The sequence below is a fragment of the Eupeodes corollae genome, chromosome 1, assembly GCF_945859685.1.
Source record: "Eupeodes corollae chromosome 1, idEupCoro1.1, whole genome shotgun sequence".
NCBI lineage: Eukaryota > Metazoa > Arthropoda > Insecta > Diptera > Syrphidae > Eupeodes > Eupeodes corollae.
Window position 1 is genome coordinate 112,635,440 of NC_079147.1, and position 27,863 is coordinate 112,663,302.

Genomic DNA, 27,863 nt, shown 5'->3' on the forward strand with positions numbered 1-27,863 from the left:
ACTACGAACAGGCCATCTATGTTTTGATTGGAATGAAATAGTCCGTAAAAGGTGTTGCTGCAACAACGTTTGGGCTGGATGCTAGGAAAAGGAAATCGAATAAAGAAAATTTAGAGCCCGCAAAAAAGTGACCATTTCCTCTCCATCCCATACGGAATTGGTTGCTGAAGAATATTTTCTATTTTTGGAAATCGAACCTGTCCAAGGAGAAGCAACGCCATTAAATATTCCACAAATATCCTCTCGACCACAAGCAAGTACAAATACTGCCTCTGAAGCTTTTGAAGAAGAATTAACAAACCAAAAGGAATTATGTGAAATATTAAAGGATTTAGCCGGAGGAGTAAAAGACAACTTCGTAGTACAAAAAGAGTTGTGTGAGGCTGTCAAGGGTGTTGTTGAAGAAGCGAAAGAAATTCGTCGGAGCACTACAAAAATACAACTTGACAAATCCTCTTCAAACAAGATTCTTGCTGCAATACTGAACATTTTTTAATTTAATTTACTTATACATATATGCATTTATTTATGCATAAATATCAATTTCAAAATGTTTATTTTCCTTTTCTGAAACTTTTGTACACCTACATTCTTGTGTCAAATACTTCGGAACAGCTGTTTTGAACATACAAAATTTTCATTCCCGAGTTTGAAGGAAAAACTGTCTCCCGGGGAATTCGGAATAGGAGAATTTTACTCTCGGGAAAACAAGTCTCCCGGGGAATTGTTTAAGAATTGGGCTGAATTAATTCCAACACGCGGACTCTTTCTCAAGAAATAATCAAACCATCATTATAAAGTTTGTCAAAATAAACAAAATACAAAAATCACTTTCAAAAGTGTATCCAATATTTTTGCTGAACTTACAGAGGGGCTAGTAGCGTTAACGAATAGATGACATGAGAGCAACGTTGGCTCCTAGCAATACATGTATTGTATGTCAATGGCAAGATCAAACTTTAATAACAGCTGCTGGTTTACAAATTTGGCTTTATTTAAAATAAATTCATGCTACCCTAACGCTTGCAAATTGTTCTGATAGCCAAAAAACAAAATATTATAAAACTACTTAACCGGCAACTTGATGAATCATGAATCTAGAGGCTGGACTCTGTTCGACGCTTTAAAAACAAAATATAAGATTATATTTCTCTCTTTTCTTATAGTTTTTTTATATTAAATTTCTTAAATGGTTTAAAACTTAAATATCTAAATATGAATAATGTATAAATGTGCTCAATTTCTGTTGTCACTCGCTAATGATGGTTCCGCAGCTAAGAGTCGAACCCTATGAACCCTTCATTAAGACAAATGCAATGTATTAAAAATAAATGTGGCTTGATACTTATTTGAACCCAAAAATTCACAACACACAATGTTTGGAAATTAATTCTGAATCGAACATTCATTGCAAAGTCATGATCAAATCGAAATCTCAAACGAAACACTGCTTCTAATAATTTACCAAAATTTTGATCATTATTTATGGACTTCTCTAGGCGTAAGGAAGTTGATCCATGATTTAACTCAATAATTGCTATGGTGAATGAAATGTCTCTATTGTGTCATAAGGTCAATATAAAGGCCCAACTATAATAGACTTAACCGAGTTTAAGCCAGCTTAAGGGAACGAACGAATACTCAGCCTTATAGGTCACTAACCATAATAGACGTTCTGCTCAGTTTCGTTAAATTTCGTTAACTTTCGCGCAATTACGCAAGAGCTATTTAAATGGCTCGAGCTTAAGCAAATACATATCAAATCTGCTAAGTTACTTGAATTCATTCTTATAACTTTTCGTTCGGTTTCTACATTAGCTTACTTTCGGTTAAGTCTATTATAGTTGGGCCATAAGGCTTAAAACGAAAAGCGCACAGATAATTGAGTTCAACTATTTAGTCAATCTAATTACAATTTCGAAATTAAGAACAGAACAAGTTAATTCTATTACCAATTTTAAAAGACGATCTACTTTTATCCAAATTGAGATATAAAAACAAAATTTGTAAAAAATAAAACAAAACGAAATGAACTTTTATTTTGATCTTAAATGCAACTATCAATAAAATAAACGGCCTCACTATCGCTACCACACACAATTTTCGTTCCAAATGAATCAAAAGAGTTGATAGGTTTTCTCAGGTCAGTAATAAGCGAGGTTACATTGATGCGGCTCTTGGCACGTTCTCCATTTAGCCAAGGATTTATATTATCACTTTCAGATTGTCGCATCATTTGTGGTTCCATGTCATTCGGAAGCATCATAACATTTTGTGTCCATTGCCATACTTCGCCATTTTCCGAAGCAGTAAAAAGCTTAGACGGTTCAGATTTGTGAAACCCAATTTCAGTGATGGCACTGTTGTGTGCACTTAAATACGAGGCGGGGAAGCCAGGCTGTCGGAGATCCCACACAGTTATGGAACCTTCTTCGCTTCCAGCAAGAACCTTAAAAATAATTTAGGGTGATTTTAACAGAATAAGGCAATGGTTTTGACAACTCACGATATGCTTTTGAGTGGGATGATACGTTAAGCAGGAAACATAATTAGATTTTCGATCATCCTCACAAGAAATCATGAAAGAAATAGTTGGGTCTTCGTTTTCGGATCTTATGTCAAACATTTTTATTACTCCCATTCGATTGGCTGTAAGGATCTGAAAGGTTTTAAATTAAACAAATAAATTTCATACAAAATAAATGCATATATTTCTCACCTCTTTAGGACTTATGTATGAAACAGCGTTTAGGGAGCAACTGTCGGCTTCAATAGTCTTTATGATTCTCAAGTTAGTGGCCGATATGATGTTTAATCTGTAAGTGGACTTAAAATTTGTATAAAATTAATTAAGAATATTTAAGTTTTTACCTTCCGTCTTCCCCAACGGTAGCAATATCTTTGCTGAAGACCGACAAACCAGTGCATGGGGATGGTTTGCCGGAATTTCTTTTATGCAGAAGTTCTGATTGTCCGGTGATTCGTAAACGATCTTCTTCCACAGCTCTGTTTATGGCAACAATCGTCACAATTCCTGAATTAAACATAAACCTTACACTAAACACTCCAATTTGATGAGAAATCTTCAATGCTTACCATCTGAGGAAGAGGCTACAGCATTATCTAAGCCTAGCAATTCCATACCACTAACATCTCCATTCATGGATATTTGATCATTACATTTAGGAACATATTCATCGTATTCATCGGAATATTGATTCTTTTCAAGTTTCCACAGTTTAATCGAGTTTTTGGTAGAGTCCCAGCTCCCGGTAAGGAATCGTTCGCAGTCTTTGAATTGTTCCGGTACCCAGCGAACTTTTGAGATTTTTTCTGACACAAAAAATGTGTTGACTCTAGTTTCGTTATCCATTTAATTTAAATATTTGCCAATTGATAAAGTGGAATCGTGTAAATTGTTTAATAAATTTATGAAGTTTGGCAATTGGCAAAGAACAACAGATCACAAAAGTTGCCGCTAAAAAGAATTTTAAATAGAAATGACATATTGTGTGTCATTTGGCTGTCATTGAGCCCCGCTCGCAAGAGGAATTAAATCAATAATATCCTATTTATACAGGGTGTAAAAAAAGGAAACCAGAATAGAATAGAATTGACTTTATTTATATACAAAAATCAGGTTTACAATAAATAATTACGAGTCTTTTAAGACCTAGTTTTCAAACCGTCGGTAAGATTGACAAAATATGAATTCTGATAGCGAAAACAAACAAAAGAATAAACATAAAAAGTGAGGCTAAATGTATTAATAAAATTAATTTAATGGAAATTACTTTTAAATAAGTTTATATAGATCAAAATTGTTTAAATTTCAATGAAATGATATAGCAAAAAACAAAAGAAAAAAGAACAAACAAATTTAAATGAACTGGAAGAATTTAAAGCGCTCTGAAAGAATTCTTTTTCTGTAAGCCATTACGCATTGGAGGAATTTGTAAAGTATATCCCAGCCTTTTGCTCCATTAAAAGCAATGGAACTTACCATAGTATGCTGCTTGTAATTGATTCAATGGTCCTTAATATAATGGCAGTAGAAACAACGCTGTTTTATGTAAAAGTGGCATATAACGCTTGTTTTTTTCAGATGTAGAACAAACACTTTTTAAGAGTTGACAATTCTGTCAGCTGTTAAGTGATTTATTTTTAATTTAACTAATTAATTTATTTTAAATATCGCCGGCTGAATGCTTAAATGCTCCACAGACCACTTTTTCGGGAAAAGATGCAGTTATACTAATTCGTATGTTCTCTTTCGTTTGGTTCTATTCCCGTTGCTCTATCTCTATTATTAATAAAGTTTTGCTCAATAGACCACATATTTTCGGTTCTGTTCGTGGTTATTTGCCCCATATCCAAAATTTGTACGAGGTGGAGCAGTTTTTCTATTAAAGTTTTAAAAACAGACGCTTAATGCTTAAATTCCTCATTGCAATGGCTATGGATATAGATCAAACATCACTCAAATATATTTTCAATGCTTAATTTCCCCATATCCACATGAGATGGCATAAAAAGCATGTAACCTCTCACAATCTATTGAAACCAAGTGACAGTATTCCTGCTTATGTGCCCTATATCCATGGAGAAAAGTGCAATCAGCTGGAAAAGTATAAATAAAAGTAACATTTTCGAGATCACTTATTTATTTTTTATTTTTTTCTAAATCATTTTTAAAATTAAATTTAAATACAAACATAAATTAAATTAATTAAAAATGCTGTCTATAATTAATTTAATATTTATGGATTATTTTTCGACGCTTCAATTCTACTTTTGAAAGTGCTAGAAATGTTATATTTTATTATTATTTTTGCTATCGTTGAATTCCCAATGTTAAAAGCATAAAGGTTCTATATCCATAGGAAAATTGCAGTTTGGTTTTCATAGATTTAACATTCATAAAAACTTTTATTTTTTTTTTTTAAATAACCATAAATGTTTTTAACCCTAGGACTTCAAATTAAAAAAAAAAGAAATATTCCATTTATGTTTATAAAAATTCAAAGGTCGAAATTTTCAAATGCAAAATTACGAAATTATGTTTTAAACCTTAAAATTCGTTTTCTGAGGATTAATTTTTTGTATATGGGGCATTTAAGCATTCAGCCAACGATATTATGGTTCCCATCAAAACACGCATCACCCATATATTTGCAACGTCAATAAATAAAACTCCAATAAAAAAATGACTCCTCCTGTTCTTAAGATCGTTAAATTTTGTATAAGATAAAAATTCTTTTGTCCTCGTACAGTTGCTCGACTTCTTTAGATCTTACTCGATCCGCTGGGCTGAATAGTATATCCGCTATTGTTCTTCAACAAAGGCAAAGCTACTGAGTAAGCTTTTAAATATATTTTACTCTACATGTTGGATAGATCCCTAAAAAAGGTGAATACTTCCTTTCCGACAACAGTAAACTGAGCTTTTCATATTCTAGGTGGACTAAAAACTGCAGTGATTGATTAACAATTTGAATTCTGATTTTGACAGCATTTGTAGTAATATTTAAGGCCTTAGATCAGGCTATAATTTAAAAACCTTTTATTTGTCTTAAGTCCAGTTTTGAAGTTATTTTTAGTACAGGGATTTGTTTTTAGCCGGAATTCACGAATGTGAAATATAGGCTGAAAATTTCGCTGTGTTAAATCAGATTACGGGTTTTTATAACCCCTTGAGTGCGTACAGAATACAAAAAAAATATGTTTAAAAAAAAGTCGTCAAAAATTGGACCTCCATCTAAGTCCGAGCCATCCGAGGTAGGCATATGCCAGATATAGTGTTTTAATTATAATAACAGAAGGTTATTTTTAAACAAATTTTATGTCAGTTTTGGAAAACCATCTTCGTTTAATTCCATTTTAATGTTCGATACCTCTAAAAAACACCCTTTACTTAGTTTTTTGTGGAAATAAACCCATAGGTAGTCGAAATTATAATTTACCTACTCTAGTTAAACCTGCCGACTCTTACATCAACTCTGAATTTGTACAACTAGATCTAAGAACCAGTCTAACAGTTGTAAGTTAATATTTGTTAAGCTAATCGACAATGGCCAGGTTCAGACGACATTATGGATTTGAAAGTAAGGCAAGTTTTATAGTATTTGACTGTCCAGTTGCCAAAAAAAATGCAACTTTATTAGAAAGTGGACTTAAAAGTTAGTTAAGAAAAATCGCCCTAACTATTAAGTCATTTCAACTTATGTTAAAATGACAGCTAATTATAAGTGTTCAATTACTAAAAGCTGGACTTTATTACTCTGTAATTTATTTATTTTCTGCACAATTCCATTTTATGTTTTATATAAAATGGTTTTTAGTAATTTTTGTACGATCAAAGATTGGTGAAGTAAAGTTCCGAATATGAAAATTTACCAACTAACTAGTTGCCTTGGTCAAAATTTACGTTCAAAGAAAGCAGAAATTGACTCTTATGAGGCAACTGGAATGTTACCTCAAGCTTTGTGCTAGCTTTAGGTCGTAAATATCATAAGTTAGAGCTCAACGCCCGAACAGATATACAATATGTCACGCTTTGACGGTTGTCAAATTCAACTAGCTTCGTGAAAACAAAATTACACTACAAAGCTAGTCAATTCTGAACATTCACAAATTAATGACAAATATGAAATACAAATATGGAAAATAAGAAACATTTGTGTTTTGAGAACTCTAAATAATCTTTTTTGTTTTATCATTCAATAAAATGAAATATAAAACACAAATTAGGGATTTATGTTTGTATTTAAATACTAATTTCATATGTGAATTTGTGTGTCCTTACCGAACAGCTGATTGCGAAACGTCAAAATCAGTGTACACTAACTTTGTAGCCGAAATTTGTACACTACTATAGAACGATATTTTCAACTGAGTAGTTGCCCTAAGTCAATAAGCCTTGACTACGTAGCCACTAGCTTATTGAATGCCTTCCAATGATCAATTCCACATAATTGATAAACAAAAATAAAAGAAATAAATCAAAACATTTAAGTAAACTTTGTTTTCAACGCCAGAGGTTTGAAGCTTAATAACATAGCGTAAAGTCGGTAAGAAGCACCCAGAACGATTGTGATTAAATTATAGCCATTCATTTTTTGATTAAGCATCTAAAAATATGTATGACAGACCTCGCATCTACTGTGCTTAGATCTTTAAATGTCATTATTCATCTCAACCTTTCGGCCTCTTGTAAACTTGGAATATGGAAACGATCGGCTTATGCTCCAACTTGGCGGGAAAAAAAGAATTTCGAATTCGAATTCTTAGGGCTTTTGTTTACAAATTTAAAAAAAACATAAATCATAGAATTTCATCACAAGTACAACACAATAAAAGAAAACAGATAATACAAATAAATATTGTTTAAAATTTTGATCTTTATAATTTGTGAATCTTATACATTTCCCAAAAACTATCTTTAATTTATTGAATCTTCCTCCAAAAAAGCCAAAATGACAGAGAAACGCTTAAGTCCGGACGAGATTTCGGTAAATCTTAAAAAAATAATTTGTAAACTAACTTGCTAATGATTTTGTATTAATATTATTTTTATATAAGTTAAACACAGAAGATAACAATAATTCAGAAAACTTAAAGCCCAAAGTTGAGAAAGCTGATGTTGAGAATCCACCTAAAAGACGCAGCACCCGAGTAACGCGTAGCCAGCGCTCGCTTGTTGATGGCACTCCCTCTCCTGAAAAACCCAAAGAGAAGTTTTCGTTTATCAATTATAAAGGTGCAATCAAATACTGTACTGATAGAATAGACATTGCTGCAACATCCGATGAGCTTATGTTTTTGTTTTTGTTTTTGTTTTGTCATTTAATATTTTACCGACCTTACAGTGATATACGAAAGCTGAAGAGAGATTTTCCAGAAGTAACAGTGGACACTCTCCTCGAAAACTACATTGATCTTGGTCCGTGGTGCAATGAAGTGTGCAATACTGGCGGGCGATGGAGTCTTGAAAGATTGGCTAACTATGTTGTAAGTTAAACAGGATTAAAATTAAGATAAATAATCTGAGAACCTGCTTTTATTTTCAGTGTCAAAAAGCTATTGATAAGAACAAGAAGGTTCGTATGAGCAAATGGCATATTGTTCCACTAGACAGTGATCAGAAAATGTATGCTGCTATCGATGTTTATGTGAGTTCTTGTTTATTTATAAAATATTTTATCTTTCTTGTTTTTGCATGTTTTGGAAGTATAATTTTGAAGTTCAATAATGACTAACAAACCAGGTATAATATTGTAAGGAAAGTCAGTAGTTGGTATTGAGTAATTTGGTCGACATCTTTTTGAAGGTTTTTTGTTCAAAATATAGCTAGCCCATAAGTTGCTTATCATTAATACTTAATAAATTAAGCTACAAACAGAACAAAAACTAAATTTTAAAGTATAATCACCCTTATTATGGTTGTCGTCTATTCAAAAACAATAGAACAGAAATTATGCGATGTTCCTTTATATAAAAAGAAAACTGACATGGGGGGGGGGGGGGTTGTTGCTTGACATTGGATCAATAATATCTTATTCTTCTTTTTTTCATTTAAGATCGGTCAACTCATATACCGGGAACTTGAACGAAGAGAAATATTAAAAAAGAAAAATACAGAAGAATTTCTAGAAAAAAATGGTGAAGCTGCATTGAAAGCAGTCAAGGCTCTTGGAGAAAATTTCGTTTAAAATATTTAAATCTCAAAATTGAATGTTTACAATATAAGTTAATTAAATATTATACAAATGTTGGTTAAAACTGTATTTTTGTACTTATTAAAATAATTAATTATAGTTTTGTGGGTAAATCTTTAAAAACGAGGCCATATCACACTCAGTAAATAAGCATTAGGAAAAGAGGGAGTTGGTGGAAAGGAGATGTCGGTATATTTTGAATTTGTATTTTTCAAAATAGCAATGACATTAAACGACAAAGTATGGTAAGGCATTGCACAAGTACGGCTAAATTACGAACTTCCGAATACGGATTTGTCATTCCGTAAGTACTAGTTTTCTTATCCGCATTAGAAATAGAGAGTACAAAATATTCGTTTCCGAAAATATTTGCTTTCGAAACACATTACAGAGTAGGGCCTCTGTACTTCGCTATACGTTCGAAGCTGGGCTCACCGTTCAAATGCTTAAGAGGAATTATGCAACTGGCCACTAAAACAAAGGTAATAAAAGCTCTTCGTTAAATATTGTTTAAGATACTTGAGTAAGTTTCTGGAGCACCAGCGCAGATATGAGATTTATTCTCAAACGTTGGACGTACATATATGTCTTATAGATATATATGGAGGAAAATTTCTTACATCGTTTTAGAAAACCCAAACATTTTGCTGCTTTTTTGGCAACATCGCGCATGTGATCAGTCCACAAACAGTGGTTGTTGATGTACATACCGAGAATATTGAGATGTTAAGTATGTTGATGCAAGTGCCATGTAAATAGTGGTATCAGAGCCCACATTTACTTGGAAGGAATTAGTTCATTTTAACCAAAGGCACGATCAATAAGAGGGCTCAATTCCACATCAAATATTTTTGAAAGACGAAGAATTTTGCCGTTCGGATTTGACATAAAAACCTGCAGATTCCCTCCTTCCCACACATTATTCGCATTAGATAGCGCAATTTAATTTATACATAAATACGAGTATTTATTTTTATACTCCATTCATTTTTAAAATGCCCGAAAATATTTTTGAAAATGCTTTTTAGATTTTGTCTAAATATTGAGGGTTTTGTGCCATCTCTTGATGCTAACTATTCCCTCAACATGTTATATTTATTTATTTCAACAATCAACACCAGTAAATAATACAACGCATAGGGGTTACTCTCGTCCGAGTACAAAGTAAAGGACTGCTTCAGAAGCTTATTATGAGGAACTTAAGAATCAAAAGGAGTTGTGTGAGGCTGTTAAGGGTAAAGTTGAAGAAATTAAAGAAATAAGAAGAAACGCCACAAAAAATTACGGAGTTTAAAAAGGAAAACTTAAGGAAGTTAAACGACACAACCAACGCATGGAGCAATTAAGAGTTTAAGCATTTTTTTTTTATTTTTATGATTTATGCATATGAATTTCTTTTTTATTTGTTGTTAATTAATTAAAAATGTGCTAAATAAATGAATTATTTTGAAATAAATTAATTAATGTTTTGTTGATGTATTACATATGTTTAAAGGCGCTGTGGTATACTCAGTTCTCTCTTGTGATGCGTAAGGTTGAGCCATACCAATATTTTCTTCATTTCCGACCCAGTTTGATACAAATTTAATGATTGGTGGGATTCCAAAACGTTTTCTTGTTGGTTCATTGGACATGATGAGGACATCCAACAAGTATTTAAAGGAAACCTTGTTTAGTCTATAATACTTTTGAAACCTAAGAAAATATGATTTTTTAAAAATTATGATAGACAACATTTGAATAAACTAATGAATGCTTACAGTCCAAGTCTCTTAAAGATCTTCTAATAGTCCTTGGTTTTACATGTTGACTTTCTTCATATTCTTCACTTAAAATCCTTGCCGCGGGGTATTCGAAATAGGAGAATTTACCTCTCGGGAAAACTAGTTTCCTGAGGAGTTCGTTTTCCCGGGAATATTTAGAATTGGGCTGAAAGTGTTGCAAGCCTTTACATTAATTTCAGAATTCGAATACAAATGTTGTACCTAAGACTTCTATTTACATATTTATGTGTTTAATGAAAAGGAAATTTAACATCAATTATTTGCCAAATTGTTGGAAAGTAAAAATTTAAATCTACTTATGCTTCTTATTCTTCTCATAGCGATGGACAGAGAGTCCCAAAGGCGTACAATATTTATAAAAAATTGACGCTCAGTATTTAGAAAATTTTATCGGGGTAATATCAAAGCAAAGGACCTTCTTAACGTATAAATAATCTGTCTAGGCTACAACCAGAAATCCGTACCGCAATATTAAATATGTGATAATAATAGCGGGCAATATTGTTATAAGCAACATTCAATTTGCGGCTAGTCACACAATCTGGTTTACAAAAGATTTCACACAATTCGTAGTATAAGGTCGTTAGCAAGTAGCAGTTCAGTTTTGATCGGAATGAAATTTCGAATTACTTGAAGAAGGCGAAGACTTCCATAGACTTTACCAATTTCAATATAAAGGTGGTCCACCCAAGTGACAGTGCGATTGAATACTACTCCTAGGTTTCTAGCAGTGCTAACATATTCAATGGTTCCGTCAAGTTTCAAAAGGTTTACCCGACCCGATATATCAAAGTTTTTGCGATAGATGGGAAGGGATATTGATTTGACAGGGTAAAGGCGGAGATCGTTCTTTTTTGACCACTGTAAAATGCCGAGCAGATCCTCGTTCATTAAAGCTACGGGATCATTTTAAGCCCCAAAAGGTCGACTTTTCAGGAGCTGCACATCATCAGCATAAAGATGAATTAAACAATGTTTAGCAACTTGTGGTAACTCATTTATGTAAAGTGAAAAGAGGATTGGTCCAAGGATAGATCCCTGTGGCACTCCACTCAAAAAATTGAGGAATTTGGACGAGTATCCATTGGCCACCACGCATTGTTCGCTTCCACTGAGATACGAAAGGACTCTAAAGAAAAACCAAAGTTAATTCGCAGCTTTCTACAAAGAATTGAGTGGTTAACAGTATCAAAAGCCTTTGAATAATCTAACAGTGTTAGCAATGTAACATGATCACTACCAATTGCCATTCTTATTCCATCAGTTACAAAAAGTAAGGCTGATTTGCAGCTGCACTTAGCAGGTTGTTGATTGTAAGATATTCTTGGAACTGACCAGAATAGTTTTTTTCAAACACCTTCGAAAGAAACGGAAGCAATCGGCCAAAATTCTGTAGCAGTACCTGTTTGCTTTTTGGGTATGGGAATAATCTTAGCCTTCTTCCATTCTAAATTAAACTCGGAAGTAGTAAATATGCTGTTATATATGTAGATTATAATATAGCGCAGTATATATGGAAGCAGTAGTGTCAAGAACTTAGGGTCCATTTGGTCCAGGCCAGTAGAATTAGATTTAATCGATATTATTGCCTCTACAATATCTATCTCTTGTGTTCTTATAAATTTAGAGAGTTCTTGATAGCAGTTGGTTTCTGCTCAGTTAGGGAATGAGAGCATTACAATCGACTTCACCAACAGCCTTTTTAGATTGTTTGCCAATACCGATTTCACGCAGGTTTTTCCATAATTTTTTGCCAGAGGTTAAATTACCAAGTTTATTTTCATAATAAGATCTTTTTGCCGTTCTGACCATTACGACAACTTGATAACTCAGTAATACAATTTGAGTGCTCAAGTGCTGCAGTTTGTAACCATTGACTGTAGGCGGCATCTCGTCGTGACATCAGAGCAGAGAAGTTGCTATTCACCCAAGGTGAAGCCGTATGCCTAACAAGAAGGGTTTTAATGTTTAAAGCAAAATTAACTATGCAAATAAAACTGAGAGGCTTGTTTTCGACCACTTGTAAAGTGTTTCATAAGTAAAGTAGAAGTTTTTTCTGAGTCAATTGAATAAGTACAGTAACAATTTAATCGTTGTTTATGAGATTTTTCAAGCACTGGATATTGTGAAACAACGCTTTGGTGTTTTTAAGTGAAATTAAGTTTCTGATCTAAAATTTTAAAACCAATGGGTAGGTACATCTACATTCTACATACATGCTTAAGATTTGTTTCAAAACCTTAAATCGTCTTGGTTAGGCGCCAAGATCCAACCGGACATGCATCAGCTGATAAAATTGACCGAAGTCTTAATTGCTTTTATTCTTACTCAAATTATAGGGATTCGTAAAGATAAAACATAATTGGAGGTAAGAAGAACTGAAAAAACAGTGACATCAAAAACTACTTCAGCTGGGTATAAGGGAATAATGGAAAGAAATTTACATATATAATCTAACATTTGTTGACCGATAAACTTGGCGTACCAACATAATAACGCCTTATTCACTCGGTGCGCATAATAAAACCTTGGACAGAGGAATAAAATTTGCACTTCCTTCAATTAATGGCATACTCATCTGATCTAAACATTATTAAATACATTTGGGGATGGTCAATACTCACAGTTAATGAGAGTAGTCGTCAATTTAGAGACAAAGAATCTTAAATTTCTGGAATTAAGTAAGCTTTTCTTTTCTTAACATCTTAAGGGAGTAGTTAGCATCAACAGATGGCGCAATACCCATCAATAATTGGGAAAAATGTGAAAAGTATTTTCAAAAATGTTTATGCGTATTCAGTTCAAACTGAGTGTTTGTACATAAGTATTTTTTTCAGTTTCATTTTTGGACTGACGAAAGTAGCAAATGATTAGTTTTTCTTTTCTTCAATAATTGCACAATTGAAGTGCATTTAAAAGGTATTTTTTCTATTTTTGGACATCTTCATTTTAAATTATTATAACACAACTCACGTCCATATTTTAATTTTATTATTTTTTAATTATGCAAAAGTGAGACTATTTCAATAAAATTATATTCGTCATAAAACAACACTTAAATAAAAACGAATAATAATCATTTTTAATAGTAAAAAATACTTAAATGCTTAGATTAAAGCATTTTTAAAGTTTCAAAAATTTACATGGCTTGGTAATGACGTAATAAAAGTTTGTGTATATCAGTTGCATATTATTATCTTTAATATGCCCTGACTAAGTGGGCTGCGGACAACGAAATAATTCTAGATAAACAGTTCGGGTTCAAGGAGGGTCATGACACAATTCATGCTGCGTCGAAACTCGTTTCTGATATCCAATGGAATAAATCAAAACAACAATGCACAGGTGCAGTTTTGGTTGATTTATAAAAAGACTCTGACACCGTATGGTTAGAGGGTCTTTACCTAAAACTGAGCAGGCTTGGCATAAGCAAGCCATTGTTGTATATACTTTATGATATGCTTAACGGTAGAAAGTTTGTTGTCAAAAGTGGCAATGTAACTTCTACCACAACATTCTCAATTAAAAATGGTCTTCAACAGGGAGCGGTGAATTCGCCGATTCTCTTCAGCATTTACACCAGCGATCTGATAGGTAGTCTTACAAAGGCAATTGCGTACGCCGACGATCTAATTGCGTACAGAACGGCCCGAAAGGTTTAGGTTTTTAGAATTCTCTTGCAGCGTGATTTCGACAAGATTCAGCGATATTGCGACGACTGGAAACTGAAAATAAATGTCCAGAAGTCGGAGACAATTCTGTTCCGGACTCCGCTGGCTAGGGCCACAAGGGATACGTGTAAGAATTGGCGCAAGATGGTCATCGTTGATCTTCACGGGCAGCCATTGGCGAACAAAAGTGTAGTTAAGTACCTCGGTATCTGGTTAGATCAGTATTTATATTTCGACAGACATATAAATGCTGCTCTGACTAGGGCCAGAGGAGCCTTCGCTCTGACGAAACGGCTATTTTTTAGCAGTCGGCTTGACCCCAGAGTGAAGGTAATTTGCTACAATGCCCTCATACGGCCAATTATCGTTTATGGTTGTCCTGTGTGGTTCAACGTTGCCCCCTCCCAGATGGAGAAGTTTCGGGTGTTCGAGCGGCAGTGTTTACGACGCTGTACCGGCTTATATCGAACAGCCGAATCTTCTTATGTGCATTACTATTCCAACGAGGTCCTATACAACGGGGCTCGAATCATCAGAATTGACAATTTCGTGATAAAACTCGTTCGAGGTCACATTGCAAGCGCTATGTCTTCGAGCAACAATTTAATTTTCGGGGCGTTCTATCCGAACGACGAGTATTTTGAGAGTGCACACTTGAGCGGCTTCCTTCCCCCAGAGGCATTCCTCTTTTTAGATAGATGCGGTCTGATACTGGATAGATTGGCAGTTCCGTTAATCTACCACGTCAGACGAAGAACCGTGGATAGGTGACTTCTGTACAATCGGGACGCTATGGCACAAGGCGGAGCAGAGCTCCTTCGGTTCAGTAGGGCTGTGTCCGAACGGGATCGAACTGATAGGGTGAAGCAGGAGAACCAGTTTTGGTGGCTTCAATCGGCACTTGATAGTGGGTAGTCGGGATGGGGTTTTAAGCCTTGGCCGGCTTACATACTTGTTTAATAGTTTTAGGGTTTAGTTTTAAGTAGAATAGGCATGGTGGAACAAAAAAAATAATTGAAAAATTAAAAAAAAACTAAAAAATTAAAAAAAAAAACAAAAAAACATGGAATATAAAAAAAAAAACAAATAAAAAAAAAGACAACAAAATATGAAAAACAAAAATGTTAGATAATTAGATTTGCTGCTGTGGTTGTTCTAGTTTTAAGTACTTCATAGGTAGAGTAGGTAGTTTAAGTTAGTTTTAAGTTTTGTTTAAGGACCTAATTTTAAGTAGTTTGTAAGTAAAAATAAAAAAGGATATTGATATTAGTTTTTTTTTTCAAATTTTCTAATAAATACAAAATAAATAAAATTTAAATGAAGTAAAATAGATCTTAGGGCCGAAAGACATTCGTTTTTTATGTTATAGTTTAACTTAGAGTGTCCGTATGGGACCATTAAGTTAGTTGTAAGTTATGGATAATTAGGCTAGTTTTATGAATTTTTGTCTAGCTTTAAGATAGGTTTAAGAATGAATTAATAAAATTGAATTAAAAAAAAAAACAAATTATCTTTAATAATATATCTTAGTACCCGTGGCATGATAGTTAGTGCGTTGGACTGTCATGCCAGAGGTTTTGGGTTCGATCCCTGTCTATGCCATCTTATGTCTTTTCACGGGTACTGAATCTTCCGAGGAATTGACATATTCTCCAAGACTAAGTCTTGTCATGAAAAAGTGCTTTCTCAAATTTGCCGTTCGGATTCGGCATATAAAGTGTAGGTCCCCTCCATTCCTGACAACATTACTCGCACACAGGAATGGTTGGGAGTTGTAAGTCACTAGGCCCTAGTTCTCAACGGACTGTTGTGCCACCCAATTTTTTTTTAATATATCTGAAATCACGCTTTTATTCTTGGCCGTTTTCTCAAGAATTTCTTGCCTCGTTCTACGGACGGACGGGAGCCAGAATCCCAAATTGTTTGTACATTTCGTGTTAAAAATTATTCTGATCGAAGATGTCGAAACCGAAATCACGACATTTAATTAAAATGCAATTTTTATGTCATTCTTAAGTAAGGTATTGGTCTATTATTTCAAACTCTTTGTTTTTTATTTTTTTTCCTAAAATCAAAAATATGACATGTTTCAATATAGCAATATAAATTAATTAAATTTAAAAATCAAAGCTCGGTAATATATCCACATTAGTCTAGTCTCGCTTCAAATGCTTCAAGACAAAATTCCATACTAAAGTTGTTTCGTTTCACTTTTTAGAGAATTTGAACCATTTATAAATTAAAATTACAAAATAAATACACATGCAAATTTTATTAACTTTTGCTCGATTATTAATTATAAAAATATAAAACACTATATTTTAAGAAAGTTTACTTATGGAACTTATCCATCAACTTCATCACAGCTTCTAAATTGCCTTTTATCTCGACTTTATTCTAAAATGTATAAAGACAACAATTATGATCATATTTTTCTTTATAACAAAAGTCGAACTTACATTAGCTTTAAGATCATCGTAGGTAATTTGATTAGTTGCCCACATAAAGAACTCTTCATCTCCAATAACTATTTCACTATCGGGACTGGCTGCAGTTCCTTCGTACATCTTAAGTTCTTTCAAATCCAGAACTTATCGCCAAAAGAAAAACAAAAACAAAAACATAATTATTTCGCACATAATGATCTTTAAATAAGTTCTTACCAAAACTTTTCAAAAGGCTTCCATCGGCAGCGTTAAAATTAAATTGAAAAATAAGGAATGTTGTTCGGTTTGATGCGTCGATAGTTTGTAATTTTTCAACAATTTTATCGATAATTGGTTGACTCTTCATTTTGCTTAAGGATTTATTTTTGTATATGAGTTGTTTTCACTTCAAACGATCGTCGAATACTGAACTGAAAGCTTAAAATTTATATCTTGGAAGATTATGCGTATGACTTGACTGATATGGATATGGTTGATGAGATTAGTATCAACTTCATTACTCGGATAATGCATATACACAGCAAGTACCTACATGCATAACATATATGTAAATGACGAACTGAACTGATGACAAATTGGAAGCAATTAAAGGAATTGATCTAGAAGCGCACCTAATGGCTTAATTAAACACAATTGTAAGGTGCATGATATACATTTTTACGGGCTACCGGTGCAGTTGCCTCTATTTTTATTGAAACTGATTAGGTGGAGGCTGATCTATATTATTATAGGCTAACAGTGAACATATCGTATGTATATTTATTTAAAGACATTTTGTTTTATAGTCGAGTTCCTGAATTCTAGAGATCACCATCAGTGTTTTAAAACATTTCGTAAGTTTTAGCGCTTCGAAGTGGTCCTACTTTTGTTACCCGAACCAAACTATGGCTACATTCAAAAAATCACATTGTTAACCCACTGCCTAAGTCTAAAGTAAGTCTCTGATAAATAAGACTGTTTAGGTTTCAGACCTAAATCGTTATACGAGATGTGCACTGTATTGCATATCATTTCTATTCCATCACCTTATCAAATCTTTTTCCATGTCAATTGAGGAAAGTGCAGAAGGTTTATTGTAGTTATCAATTTGGACAGTTTGCGATAAATTTGCTGTGCATGGTACTTGATAGTTTAACAGTGATTTCTCATTAGACTGTTTTAAAATATGTCTATCAATTTATAAAATTTCGACAAAAATTCTTGTTGCTAAGTGTATAGAATATAAAAATAAAAGTTTTATTTTCTACTTTGTGCAACAGTCAATAATTTTATTCTTTTATACATATAGTCTTTATTTTTATTAACAATTGATTTTATTTTGAAATCAGATTTGCAGGTGTTTATAATTTGTATTCAGGTCAGATAAGAGGATTTAGCAGAAACTTAAATAGAGTTGTTTGTTTTGTTATTTTTGTTTAAGTATTGGAGGTTTTATAAATATTCTTTTTATTATTAGATAATTAAATCACTTTGATATGTTGCACTAACCTTAAGGGCTTAAATCTAATGTTAATAAGTTAATATACATTAGAAGGTCGTACATGAGCGGTATGTTAAGCAAGGACGCGTGCAGACTTTTAATCATGGGATAGGGGTCACAACTTAAACATAAAGATGAGTTTTTGAACACCGCTAGAAAATGTTTTAATGGCTGCGTTCAATCTCGTGTTGGATAGGTGGATTGTCAGATACCTTGTTGAACGAGTTGGATAGCTGTCAAACAATAAAAACAAATTTCAGATGTTCACAAAAAGCATGGAAACATCTAATCTTCGACGTCGAAATTGTTGTAAGATAAAACATTTAATGGATAATTCAACTGATTCGTCGGACGATGATGAATTGATAGGTGCTAAACAATTTAATTTAGATAACCTTAATCTGTAGCTATGTTAAATTTCCTCTTAGCTTAATAATTTACTTGCCAAATTTTCGATTTTAAGTGATTTACGTTTAACAGAAAACTATCCTAACAGAAACGAGGACTATTATGAAGTGACAATACCTAGATATAGTTTGGAGGAATTTCTATCTCATTTCCGAATGAGCAGAAGTTGCTTTTCGATAAGATTTTGAGTGGGTTTGTTTACAGTAAAGATAAAGGGACCAACCCAAGAACTTTTGTTGCATGATGTATCCTTTTGGTTATCCAACGCTTCTTTAAAAAACATTCAAGGGGCACCATCAAATAGAATTGCCAATAAAATGTGAACAAAATAGTCATGATATCTATAATGAATTGCTTATTAAGGATTTCAAATTATTAGGATCTCTTGCACAAAGTGCAACAAAATAAAAGAACTTTTAACCTGGAGAAAATCTTGGCTCTTGAGTAAGCAAGAAAGTTTCTTATCAGATGGAGACAGGTTCAATTTTTAATTTTATTTCTAATTCCTTCTCATCAAAAATTGGCCTGTGTTCTTTAATTCTTCGTCGGGTTTTGGTTTTGGTTCTCGGAGCTGGTCCTTTCTCTTTCTGCAATCCTCCAAGAAGAGCAGAATGGAGGATGTTCAAAACCTAAAACCTTTCCTTTCAGCGACCTTATTTGCTTGAAGCTACAAGCTATCCGCCTCTGTCCGCGTGAGATAGTAAAACACACTTAATTTCACATTGTGATACCACATGAATTTGAGGTTTTCATCTGAGTTCAATGAGAAAATTTGAGTACTTTACGAAACGTGAAAGAATGGGGAATGGTCGCATTCACAAAGCTAGTGGCTACGTATTCAAGGGATTCTGATTGGCTAAATCTAACTACAAAATTAGTTGAAATTTACTCTCCGACGTAGTGTAAAAAATTCGGCTACAAAGTTAGTGGAGAATGATTTTGACGTTTCAGAATCAGCTGCTGGGTAAAGACACACGAATTCAAAATGAAATAAATCTTTCAATATAAATCATTCAAATTGTGTCTTAAATTTCATTTTATTGAATTTAAAAACTAAGCTAAAGTTATCAAATAAGCTAAGTTAAAGTTATCAAATCAAAAATGTTTCTCATCTCATATATTTGCATTTGTCAATGATATGACAGTTCCAGATTGACTAGCTTTGTAGTGTAGTTTTGCATTCACAAAGCTAGTTGAATTTTGACTTCGTAGCCACTAGCTTTGTGAATGCGACCAATATTGTTCCATTTATGGTAATGATGATCAACAGTTATAGACTGTTAGAGCTTGTAGAGACAAGGTCTAGAGATAGCGGCCTGACTATCTGAGAAAATACGGATAAAAGATGTTGACATCACGTTTTCTTTAAGCCAGGACAAGACCTCTTTTATGGCTCAAAGTTCCACCTGGAACACGCACAATGATTGGAAAGGCGGAATGAGGGACTTATTTTCAGTTGTTCAGAGTAATCCATCTGCAAAAAAGGGGACTGACTCGTCTTCCAGGAATTCCCTATCCTCCCAGAAAGATCTTGAAGTCAAAAGTTTCTATCGAATTGCTGTTGTAGTCTACGTGCTTTTGATTTGATTCTAAATTCTTAAGAATTACGTAGCGGCCAATATTGTTGTTAACCCACTGCGATGAAGTTTTGAGGAGTATAACAGGGCTTGCAGCTTTTTGTTTGCTAAGTACTCGCATATAAAGTGATGTTAGGTATCCAGTGCCGCGGATGGGGTCATCCGATTAAACATAAGTAAGGTGAACGTTGGACTTTATTTGGTTTGCGTGTCGCAGTTTATAGCCTTTGACAAGGAACCCTACAACACAAAATATTAAATGGAATTGTTCAGAAAATAAATAAATCATAGAGTAATATAGGTGGACTTGACTTGATAGTTAGGGAGAATTTTAGTGACTAACTTTCCACTAGTATTACCCGTGGCGATGGTTAATGCGTTGGACTGTCAGGCCAGAGGTCTTGGGTTCAAGACTTGCCTATGCCATACAAAGTTTTTTCAAGGGTACACCCTCATTGCGAGGAGTAATTCTTGTCATGAGAAGTGCTTTCTCAAATTAGACGTTTGGAGGTCCCGACCATCTCTGACAACATTACTCGCACACAGTTCACAAATTACTGTTGTCTAATTTATTTATAACTTTCCAGTCAACTTCCAATAAAGTTACCTTAATTGGAAGGCATTTTCTTGACAGCTGGCTAAACAGATACTAAAAACTTGTCGTAATTTCAAGTCTCTTATGTCGTCTGAACCCACCAAAGCCCAATGCTTTCGTAATTCATTTTCCAATAAAATACAACTACGATTAACTTTTGTCGCTCTAATAATTAAATTAAATTGACAATTCATTTTTTTTTTCAAGTAAAATGCAAAACAGTATCTAATAAAATTGTATATGAAATATTATTGATGTAAAGTACTTCGGTGTTATATAAAAATATGTCTAAAGTCTCAAAGTTTTAAAAACAAAATCATAATACAAAAATTTAAAGAACTTTTGGTCGTCGTAAAGCAATGGCCTCAATTTTCCTCTTCAAAACTGGATTATCCAAATCAATTTGACGCTGTTGTTTTTTTCTATTAACAGCAGATGTCGTTGTCCTTAATTTTGGACACTCACTCTACACAAAAAAGGATAATCAGAAATACTAGTTTGCCAAAACCATACAAATATAAATATATACCTTTTTATTTAAAAACTCTTTACGAGGTTTTTGAGTTAAAATTTTACGTAGTAAAATTTGGTTATGTCTTTCAATTTCTCGCATTCTTTCGTTAGAAAAACTAAGGCTCTTTCTGTGAGTGTTTCTAGAGACAAAAAAGTCTTATAAGTAACTGATTGACAAACACAAATTCTTGAGATCTTACCTTTGTTGTTGCAAACTAGTATTGGAACGTGTTGGTTTTCGTGTTAATTCCGTATGAAAGGCATAACTTTCTGAATTAAAACTAGTTGGAGTTTGACTTGTTACAATAAATTCAATTTCAGACGCTTGTGAAACATCACAGTCGATGTAATAATCGCCGGTGTTGTCGGCTACATAATGCTTTTCGATTTCTAAATTTGGATTTTCTTTAGGAACTTCTACCTCTGGGGAACTTTCTTTATTTTGTATTGTTAGGGATTTAACATTTTCAGTCAAGTCTTCTTCTTCAAAATCATCTGATTCGCTTTCATCTATTTCATGTGGACTCGTTTTCGAGTGTGTTTTTGTTTGAAATTCCGATGCATTTCTACCTTCAACTACGTTTGCATCAACATCATCACCTTGGTTTAAAATTGAAGCTGGTGTTTCTTTGGTATCCTTCAAGCAAACACAAGGAGCAGCTTCATTGTTTATTTTAGAAGTTTCAGCAGTTTTGGTATAAGGCCTAACATTAGAATCCTCTGACTCGGAGCTAATACTTGAAACTTCGTTGTAATCAATTTCTTCGATTTGATTTTCATCAATTGAACTCTGGAAAGAAGTTTTTTGTTATAAGTTGTTACAATCAATATTATTAACAAAAAAGGAAATTAAACAATAATACTGGTGAACAAAGTAATGTAGAACTAGCATTTAAACTACACATTTTTTAAGGTTTTTCATGGCTTTAGTTCGAATCCAACTTCAAAATCATTCTATCACATCATGTTTTTGAGATACATTTTATTATTCAAAAGAATTATACATATTTGATTTTTGAGGAAATGTTAATTCAATTCGAAAAAAATAACTTACCAATTGTGCAAGCCACAAACCGAATACTGTAAAGACGATCAGGGGGAACATCGTAGTAGAACCGCAGTCTATGTTAAGAATATGGCAAGACTTTACCAAATTATATAACGGCGTTGACGAATTCAATTCCGCTGTAAGGGAGATATAGAACCATTCAAAATAGCGACGCCGCACAACAATTCCGCCTACCCGAACTCGACTAAGTAAAGATAGCTTTATCGAAACTGAAGCTGCTATTGCTGATGACATCGCTGCAGAATTATTCAAAGCAGCAGGCGATGAATTGGTAAGGAGTTTGCACCAACTCATCTGCAAAATATGGTCGGAAGAATCTGAAGCCGTTCAACAACAACCTGACAGGCCTTTATCTGTGTGACTTCAGACCAGGAGAGTCCACCATTGATCAAATATTCACATTTCGTTAGATCTTGGAAAAAAACAGGAACTTCGAATCGATACCCACCATAGCTTTATCGATTTAAAAGCCGCATATGACAACATCCATAGGGCTCTCTATAGAGCAGTGCCTAATTTTGGCATCCTTGTCAAACTTATCCATTTGTTCAGAATGACGATAGAGAATGCACGCTGACTTACAAAGTCCGATAAGATCTCACCAATGCATTTGATATCAGAAAAGGATTTAGACAAGGCGATGGACTCTTATGCGACTTCTTTAACTGGAAAGAATTGTACAATCTTCCAAAGGTCCATCCAATTACTCGGATATTCCCATAATATTGACATAATTGGAAGATCAAATTGTGATTTCAGTGGAACGTTTTCTGAGCATTGCGACGGAAGCGAAGATGGACCACTATGGTCAATGAGGCAAGACCAAGTATGTGTTGTCACCAAAAAGGGACATTGAACGACAACGTCTTGGACAAAATGACACCATGGACAGATATAGCTAGAGATAGTTAAGGACTTTGTCTAATTAGGTACCTAGTAGTAAATTCCTCTCTCTAGCATCTAATCACCATCTATCTGACGCTCATTATCCCGGTCCTCTTTTATGTTGCTAAGGGCTGGGCCCTGTCAAAGGAAGAGCGTCTTAGGATGCTTCGAGAGACAAAATCCATTGGCTGACTTTAAGTCCCGTCTGTATAGATGGAGAGTGGAGGAGAAAAAAGAAGAAAAACAAAAAAAGAGTATGGACATTACCGCCTGAAAGTTCTACGAATGTAATTCCGAAGGAAGGCGCAATAAAGGAAGACAGCGGTTCAGGTGCCGCACGCCAAGTTGGGTAAACTAGCTGGAGACTCATGTTGGTTGAGGCTCAAATTAGTAAGTTAGTTTTTGTCAATAAAATTCGTGGTGATTTTCCAAAACTACAACAGAAAAGCGTAACTGATTACGAATTCGTTGTTTAAAGGTTAAAACATAAAGTTTTAAAAAAAATATATAAAAACAATGTATCTGAGTTTGAACAAATAACTAAAATCGCAAATTGGATTGAAATAGACACTAAACATTAAGTGTAAATATAATTCAAAAATATATAGAAAAATCACTCAATGTTTTTCAAATTTTCAATGAAGACATTCCATAAGTCTTAACTAATAAAAAATTACGCACACATTGTGAGATTCTAAACTGAAATAAACTGTATCTCGGAAACAAAGATTTGTTTATAGCAAAATAATCATACAATTAATAATTAAGATATACAGTGCAGGACAAAATAAAGTACGCAAAGTTTGAATTTTCATGATTATTCTATTTTCGCATAAAATGTTTTAGGTAACAAGACAAAAAATGTGTGCGAACAAATTTTTTTAATTTTTCTACATTCTTCAACCGCTTTAAATACTTTACATACAATTTTGAGATAGTTATCAACAATGTGTAAAGAGCGTGGGAGAAATAAATAGAAATGCCGAAAATTTCAATTCAAGTTAGAAATCATGTTGTTTTAGACAAAAAAAGGCATTTCCAACAGGGAAATTGTAAAAAAATATTTAATTAGTGAAGCATCTGTAAGAAAGATTCAAAAAAAAAGTTCAAATACTCGGTTCGGTAAATGATAAACTTTGGTCGCGGTAGAAAGAGAAAGACTAGTTCTTATGATGATCGCAAAACTATACGGGAAGTAAAAAAATCCAATGATTTCGAGTCGTTTTATTCAAGAAAAGACTGCAGTTAATGTTTCACACAAAACAATACGACGACGGTTAAGAGAAGTAGGCCTCAAAAATAGTTTTGCTCAACGACGCCCTTCAATTGGAAAAGCGAACAAAGTTAAACGATTAAATATTAAATTGGGTGGCGCAACATTCCGTTGGGAACTAGGGCCTAGTGACTTACAACTGTCAACCATTCCTGTGTGCGAGTAATGTTGTCAGGAATGGAGGGTACCTACAGTTTATATGCCGAATCTGAACGGCTAATTTGAGAAAGCACTTTTTCATGACAAGAGTTACTCTTGAAGAATTTGTCAGTTCCTCGCAAGAGGCAGTACCCGTGAAAAAGACTTTAAATGGCATAGGCAGGGATCGAACCAAAGACCTCTGGCATAACAGTCCAACGCACTAACCATTATGCCACGGGTACTACTCTAAACGATTAGAGTTTGAAAAAAATAACACATAAGTAAGCCGCTTTTGTTTTGGACGAAGGTTATTTGGAGTGACGAGAGCAAATTCAATCTTTTTGGACATAAGCAGCTCTCAAGTGTTTGGTGTAAGCCCTGTGAAAAGCTTAACGACAAAAATGTTCAAACACAGTTAAGCATGAAGGAAAGAGGGGTTTCGCAATGGTCAGGAACGGTAAAATTTGTGCGAATTGAGGGTCTGGAAGATGACTTCGTCTTCCAACAAGACAACAATTCTAAGCATACGGCTAGGAAAACACAGGATTTCTTTCGTTCTTCCAAGTACAAACTGCTCGGCAAAATCACCAGATTTGAATTCAATCGAGAATTTGTGGTCTATTTTGGATCCAACCTCGAAAAAGGGGAAGTTACGAATCGCAACAACTTTTTTTAACACCATGCGTGCATTCTGGGAAAATATTGATCCCAACATTTAAAAAAATCTCGTGGAAAGTATACCAAGGCGTCTACAAGCTGTTATCGAAAATTAAATTTTGATTGATTTAAATATTTCTGTATCAATTTTGATTTGTTTTACAAGTATTCATTTGGAAAACATTAAATAAAAAAATAAATGTTCTATATTTTTTGTTTTTAGCTTTTATTTGTCATCCATTATAGCACCAACACAAAAATTACATCGGTGCGTACTTTATTTTGTCCTGTACTGTATGTTCAGTCTCAACTTACAACCCTAAAAACACTGTTTTTGGTCGAGATAGTTCAGATTCAAATTCAGAACAACCAAATGCTTAAAGATAAGTATTCTTTTGTTTTTGAAGCACAGAAAAAGTGAGATTTGACTGCTTTATGTGAAACTTTTGCTCCTAGACGAATGAATGTGTGATTCTCAAGGCCTGACTAAGGGCTTAAATTCTAATTTTATAACATTTGAATGCAAACGTCATTTTTTTTTATGAACTCCTTAATATGCATAAATAATAAGTAGATAATTTTTGATATGTGTAATTGCTTTATTTTACCTTCACAGAAGAATTGTCTGGTATCAACTCATTCAACGATTCTCCATCCCCATCACTCGATTCTTCCTGTATTGATTCTTCATCACTCAGAACATCTTCGAAGCTCTCATTGTCAAAAGATTCTTCATCGTATTCGTTGGTATCGTAATTCTGCTCTTCTTTACTCATTTTGATTAAATTATGAACATTCTAATATCTGGAAAGGACTTTAAGTGAAAATCATGTGATTTTAAAATTGATTTTTATTTTCTTGAAAACTTACTAAGTTGTTTTGTTTAAAATAAAAAAGTTGTACAAGTGTAAAAAACTTTGATTGAGTAATTTTTGTATGGTGCCTTGAAATGAAATCCCCGTGCAGGTGCATATATTTTCACACATGGTCAATAACTAAACTCTTGCGCCGACAAACACTTCGTGGTTGTTTAGTTTTAGTTTAATTTTTGTTGTCAGGAAAAAATGAAAACAAACATTGTATCCCTACTCCTTGGGGGTAAAGTTCGTCACCACACGTTGCTAAAGGTGTTTCTTTTTTGTGTTACTATACATTTTATTGATCCTACTATGCGTCGTGGTTTTGGGTACGGTGGGCAGTCATTCACCTTGAAAATAAATTTGTTTTCATGAATGAGAAAAATATACGAATGTTTTATATTGTGCTTAGATAATACCATCAATAAATACCAGGAAGTGTTTATGGAACAAAATAAAAATTTAAAGCAAGCTCTAAGACTGATTCCAGATATTAGTAGGTATGGTCTTTCACGTGAGCAATATCAATTATGCGTAAAACTTAGATACTATTAGTGATTGATGAATAATAGCTCTTAGCATAAAAAGCTATTTCCACGTGAACGGTTCTAACTCCCAATATTATACTATGTATTCATATTTAAACACAGTGCGAGCGAGGAAAATTTTAAAGTATTTATGTAAGAGGAGATGGGAGTGAAAAATAGAGTTGGCCAAAACATTCCACATTCCCTCTTAAGGGGCATAGGGCCTCTACTACGCCTACGCGACATCGTGTTCGCTTGCCGGAAATGTGTGTTTCAGCGCCCTATAACTCTTGCCTAGTGACGCTGATTCCTTCTCGACTGTCCTGCGCCATGTGCTCCTCAGTCGTCCAGCTCTTCTTCCTTTTTGTTTGAGTTGATTCCACTGCATTGCTTGGCCTGCAATGCAGTCGTTAACTTTTCGAAGCATATATTCAATCCATTAACACTTACGTCTTCGTATTATAGATTCTATAGGTTCCTGACCTGTCCTTCTATGAAAGACAGCATTTGATATTCGGTTTGGCATGAAAATCCTTAGCATGTTACGGAGACATCTATTCACGAAGGTTTGCAGCTTTCTTGTTATGGCGGAAGTAACCTTCTTCCATAAAGAAGCACAGATTCAACATTTGTGCGAAACAGTCGTAGCTTTGTTTTTAAGCTAAATTTTTGACAGCATACCGAACGCCGCTTTTGCTTTGCTTATGCGGCAGATGACGTCTTGTTCGGTCCCGCATTCTATGGAGACGATACTGCCAAGACATTGAAATCTCTCCACTTTTTCCACCGACTGCGAAAAAATATTTATTTGAAAGGATGGTCGTGTTTCGAGGCGGAACATTTTTGTTTTGCCGGAATTAATTCTCTGCCCCAAAACTTCTGCTTCTCTCTCCACACTTGTTGTCATTTGATGGTGATTCATGATCTTATGAGAGAGTAAGCAAACGTCGTCTACGTAATCCAAAGCAATTGGATGTCAAAGTCCATTGGATGTCAAAGTCCATTGGATACCTCTACTACCTGACAGAGGTGAGCGCAGTACATCGCTTATCGCCAACAAAAACAATATTGGTGGCAGAATACAGCCCTGTCTGACTCCGCTTCGGATTTCAAACTATTTAGTAGATCCAAAAGACGGCTCCTAAAGCGTCGACTAATCGCGAAGTGGTCAATTTGGTTGGGAGGCGCTCGACATCCACCTAATTTTATGACAGAGTTTGTGTTCAAACATAGTGCCACCAATCACAAGGCTATTGGCGTTG

The 27,863-nt window shown here is 34.0% G+C and overlaps 4 protein-coding genes across 8 annotated transcripts; 1 reads left to right on the forward strand and 3 right to left on the reverse strand.

The window, feature by feature from the left end:
- Positions 1 to 2,029: 2,029 nt before the first annotated feature.
- LOC129939039 (nucleoporin Nup43) lies at positions 2,030 to 3,499 on the reverse strand. The gene is made up of 5 exons (XM_056046903.1): positions 3,097 to 3,499; positions 2,872 to 3,034; positions 2,720 to 2,816; positions 2,507 to 2,659; positions 2,030 to 2,449 (listed from the first exon to the last, which is right to left on the reverse strand). The coding sequence occupies exons 1-5, from the start codon at positions 3,371 to 3,373 to the stop codon at positions 2,048 to 2,050; spliced, it is 1,092 nt and encodes a 363-aa protein (XP_055902878.1). The 5' UTR covers positions 3,374 to 3,499; the 3' UTR covers positions 2,030 to 2,047.
- A 3,735-nt stretch (positions 3,500 to 7,234) lies between these two features.
- On the forward strand, positions 7,235 to 8,786 carry LOC129942833 (3'-5' exonuclease). The gene is made up of 5 exons (XM_056051923.1): positions 7,235 to 7,511; positions 7,582 to 7,817; positions 7,869 to 8,010; positions 8,070 to 8,171; positions 8,580 to 8,786. Exons 1-5 carry the CDS (start codon positions 7,476 to 7,478, stop codon positions 8,709 to 8,711), a joined length of 648 nt encoding a protein of 215 aa, XP_055907898.1. The 5' UTR covers positions 7,235 to 7,475; the 3' UTR covers positions 8,712 to 8,786.
- Positions 8,787 to 16,425: 7,639 nt separating this feature from the next.
- LOC129941981 (cilia- and flagella-associated protein 97) lies at positions 16,426 to 26,302 on the reverse strand. Of its 5 annotated transcripts, none has more exons than XM_056050771.1 (8): positions 26,088 to 26,301; positions 25,826 to 26,031; positions 21,393 to 21,982; positions 21,209 to 21,332; positions 17,231 to 21,145; positions 16,836 to 17,036; positions 16,632 to 16,762; positions 16,426 to 16,569 (listed from the first exon to the last, which is right to left on the reverse strand). In XM_056050771.1, the coding sequence occupies exons 2-5, from the start codon at positions 25,991 to 25,993 to the stop codon at positions 21,011 to 21,013; spliced, it is 1,017 nt and encodes a 338-aa protein (XP_055906746.1). In that variant the 5' UTR covers positions 25,994 to 26,031; positions 26,088 to 26,301; the 3' UTR covers positions 16,426 to 16,569; positions 16,632 to 16,762; positions 16,836 to 17,036; positions 17,231 to 21,010. The 5 variants fall into 5 exon arrangements, with proteins under 5 accessions (XP_055906746.1, XP_055906744.1, XP_055906745.1 ...); XM_056050769.1 differs by having other exon boundaries at positions 17,152 to 21,145; XM_056050770.1 differs by having other exon boundaries at positions 16,836 to 17,076; positions 17,152 to 21,145.
- Positions 16,504 to 16,965, reverse strand: LOC129942840 (uncharacterized). Its single transcript, XM_056051935.1, has 3 exons — positions 16,836 to 16,965; positions 16,632 to 16,762; positions 16,504 to 16,569 (listed from the first exon to the last, which is right to left on the reverse strand). Exons 1-3 carry the CDS (start codon positions 16,963 to 16,965, stop codon positions 16,504 to 16,506), a joined length of 327 nt encoding a protein of 108 aa, XP_055907910.1.
- Positions 26,303 to 27,863: the final 1,561 nt, after the last annotated feature.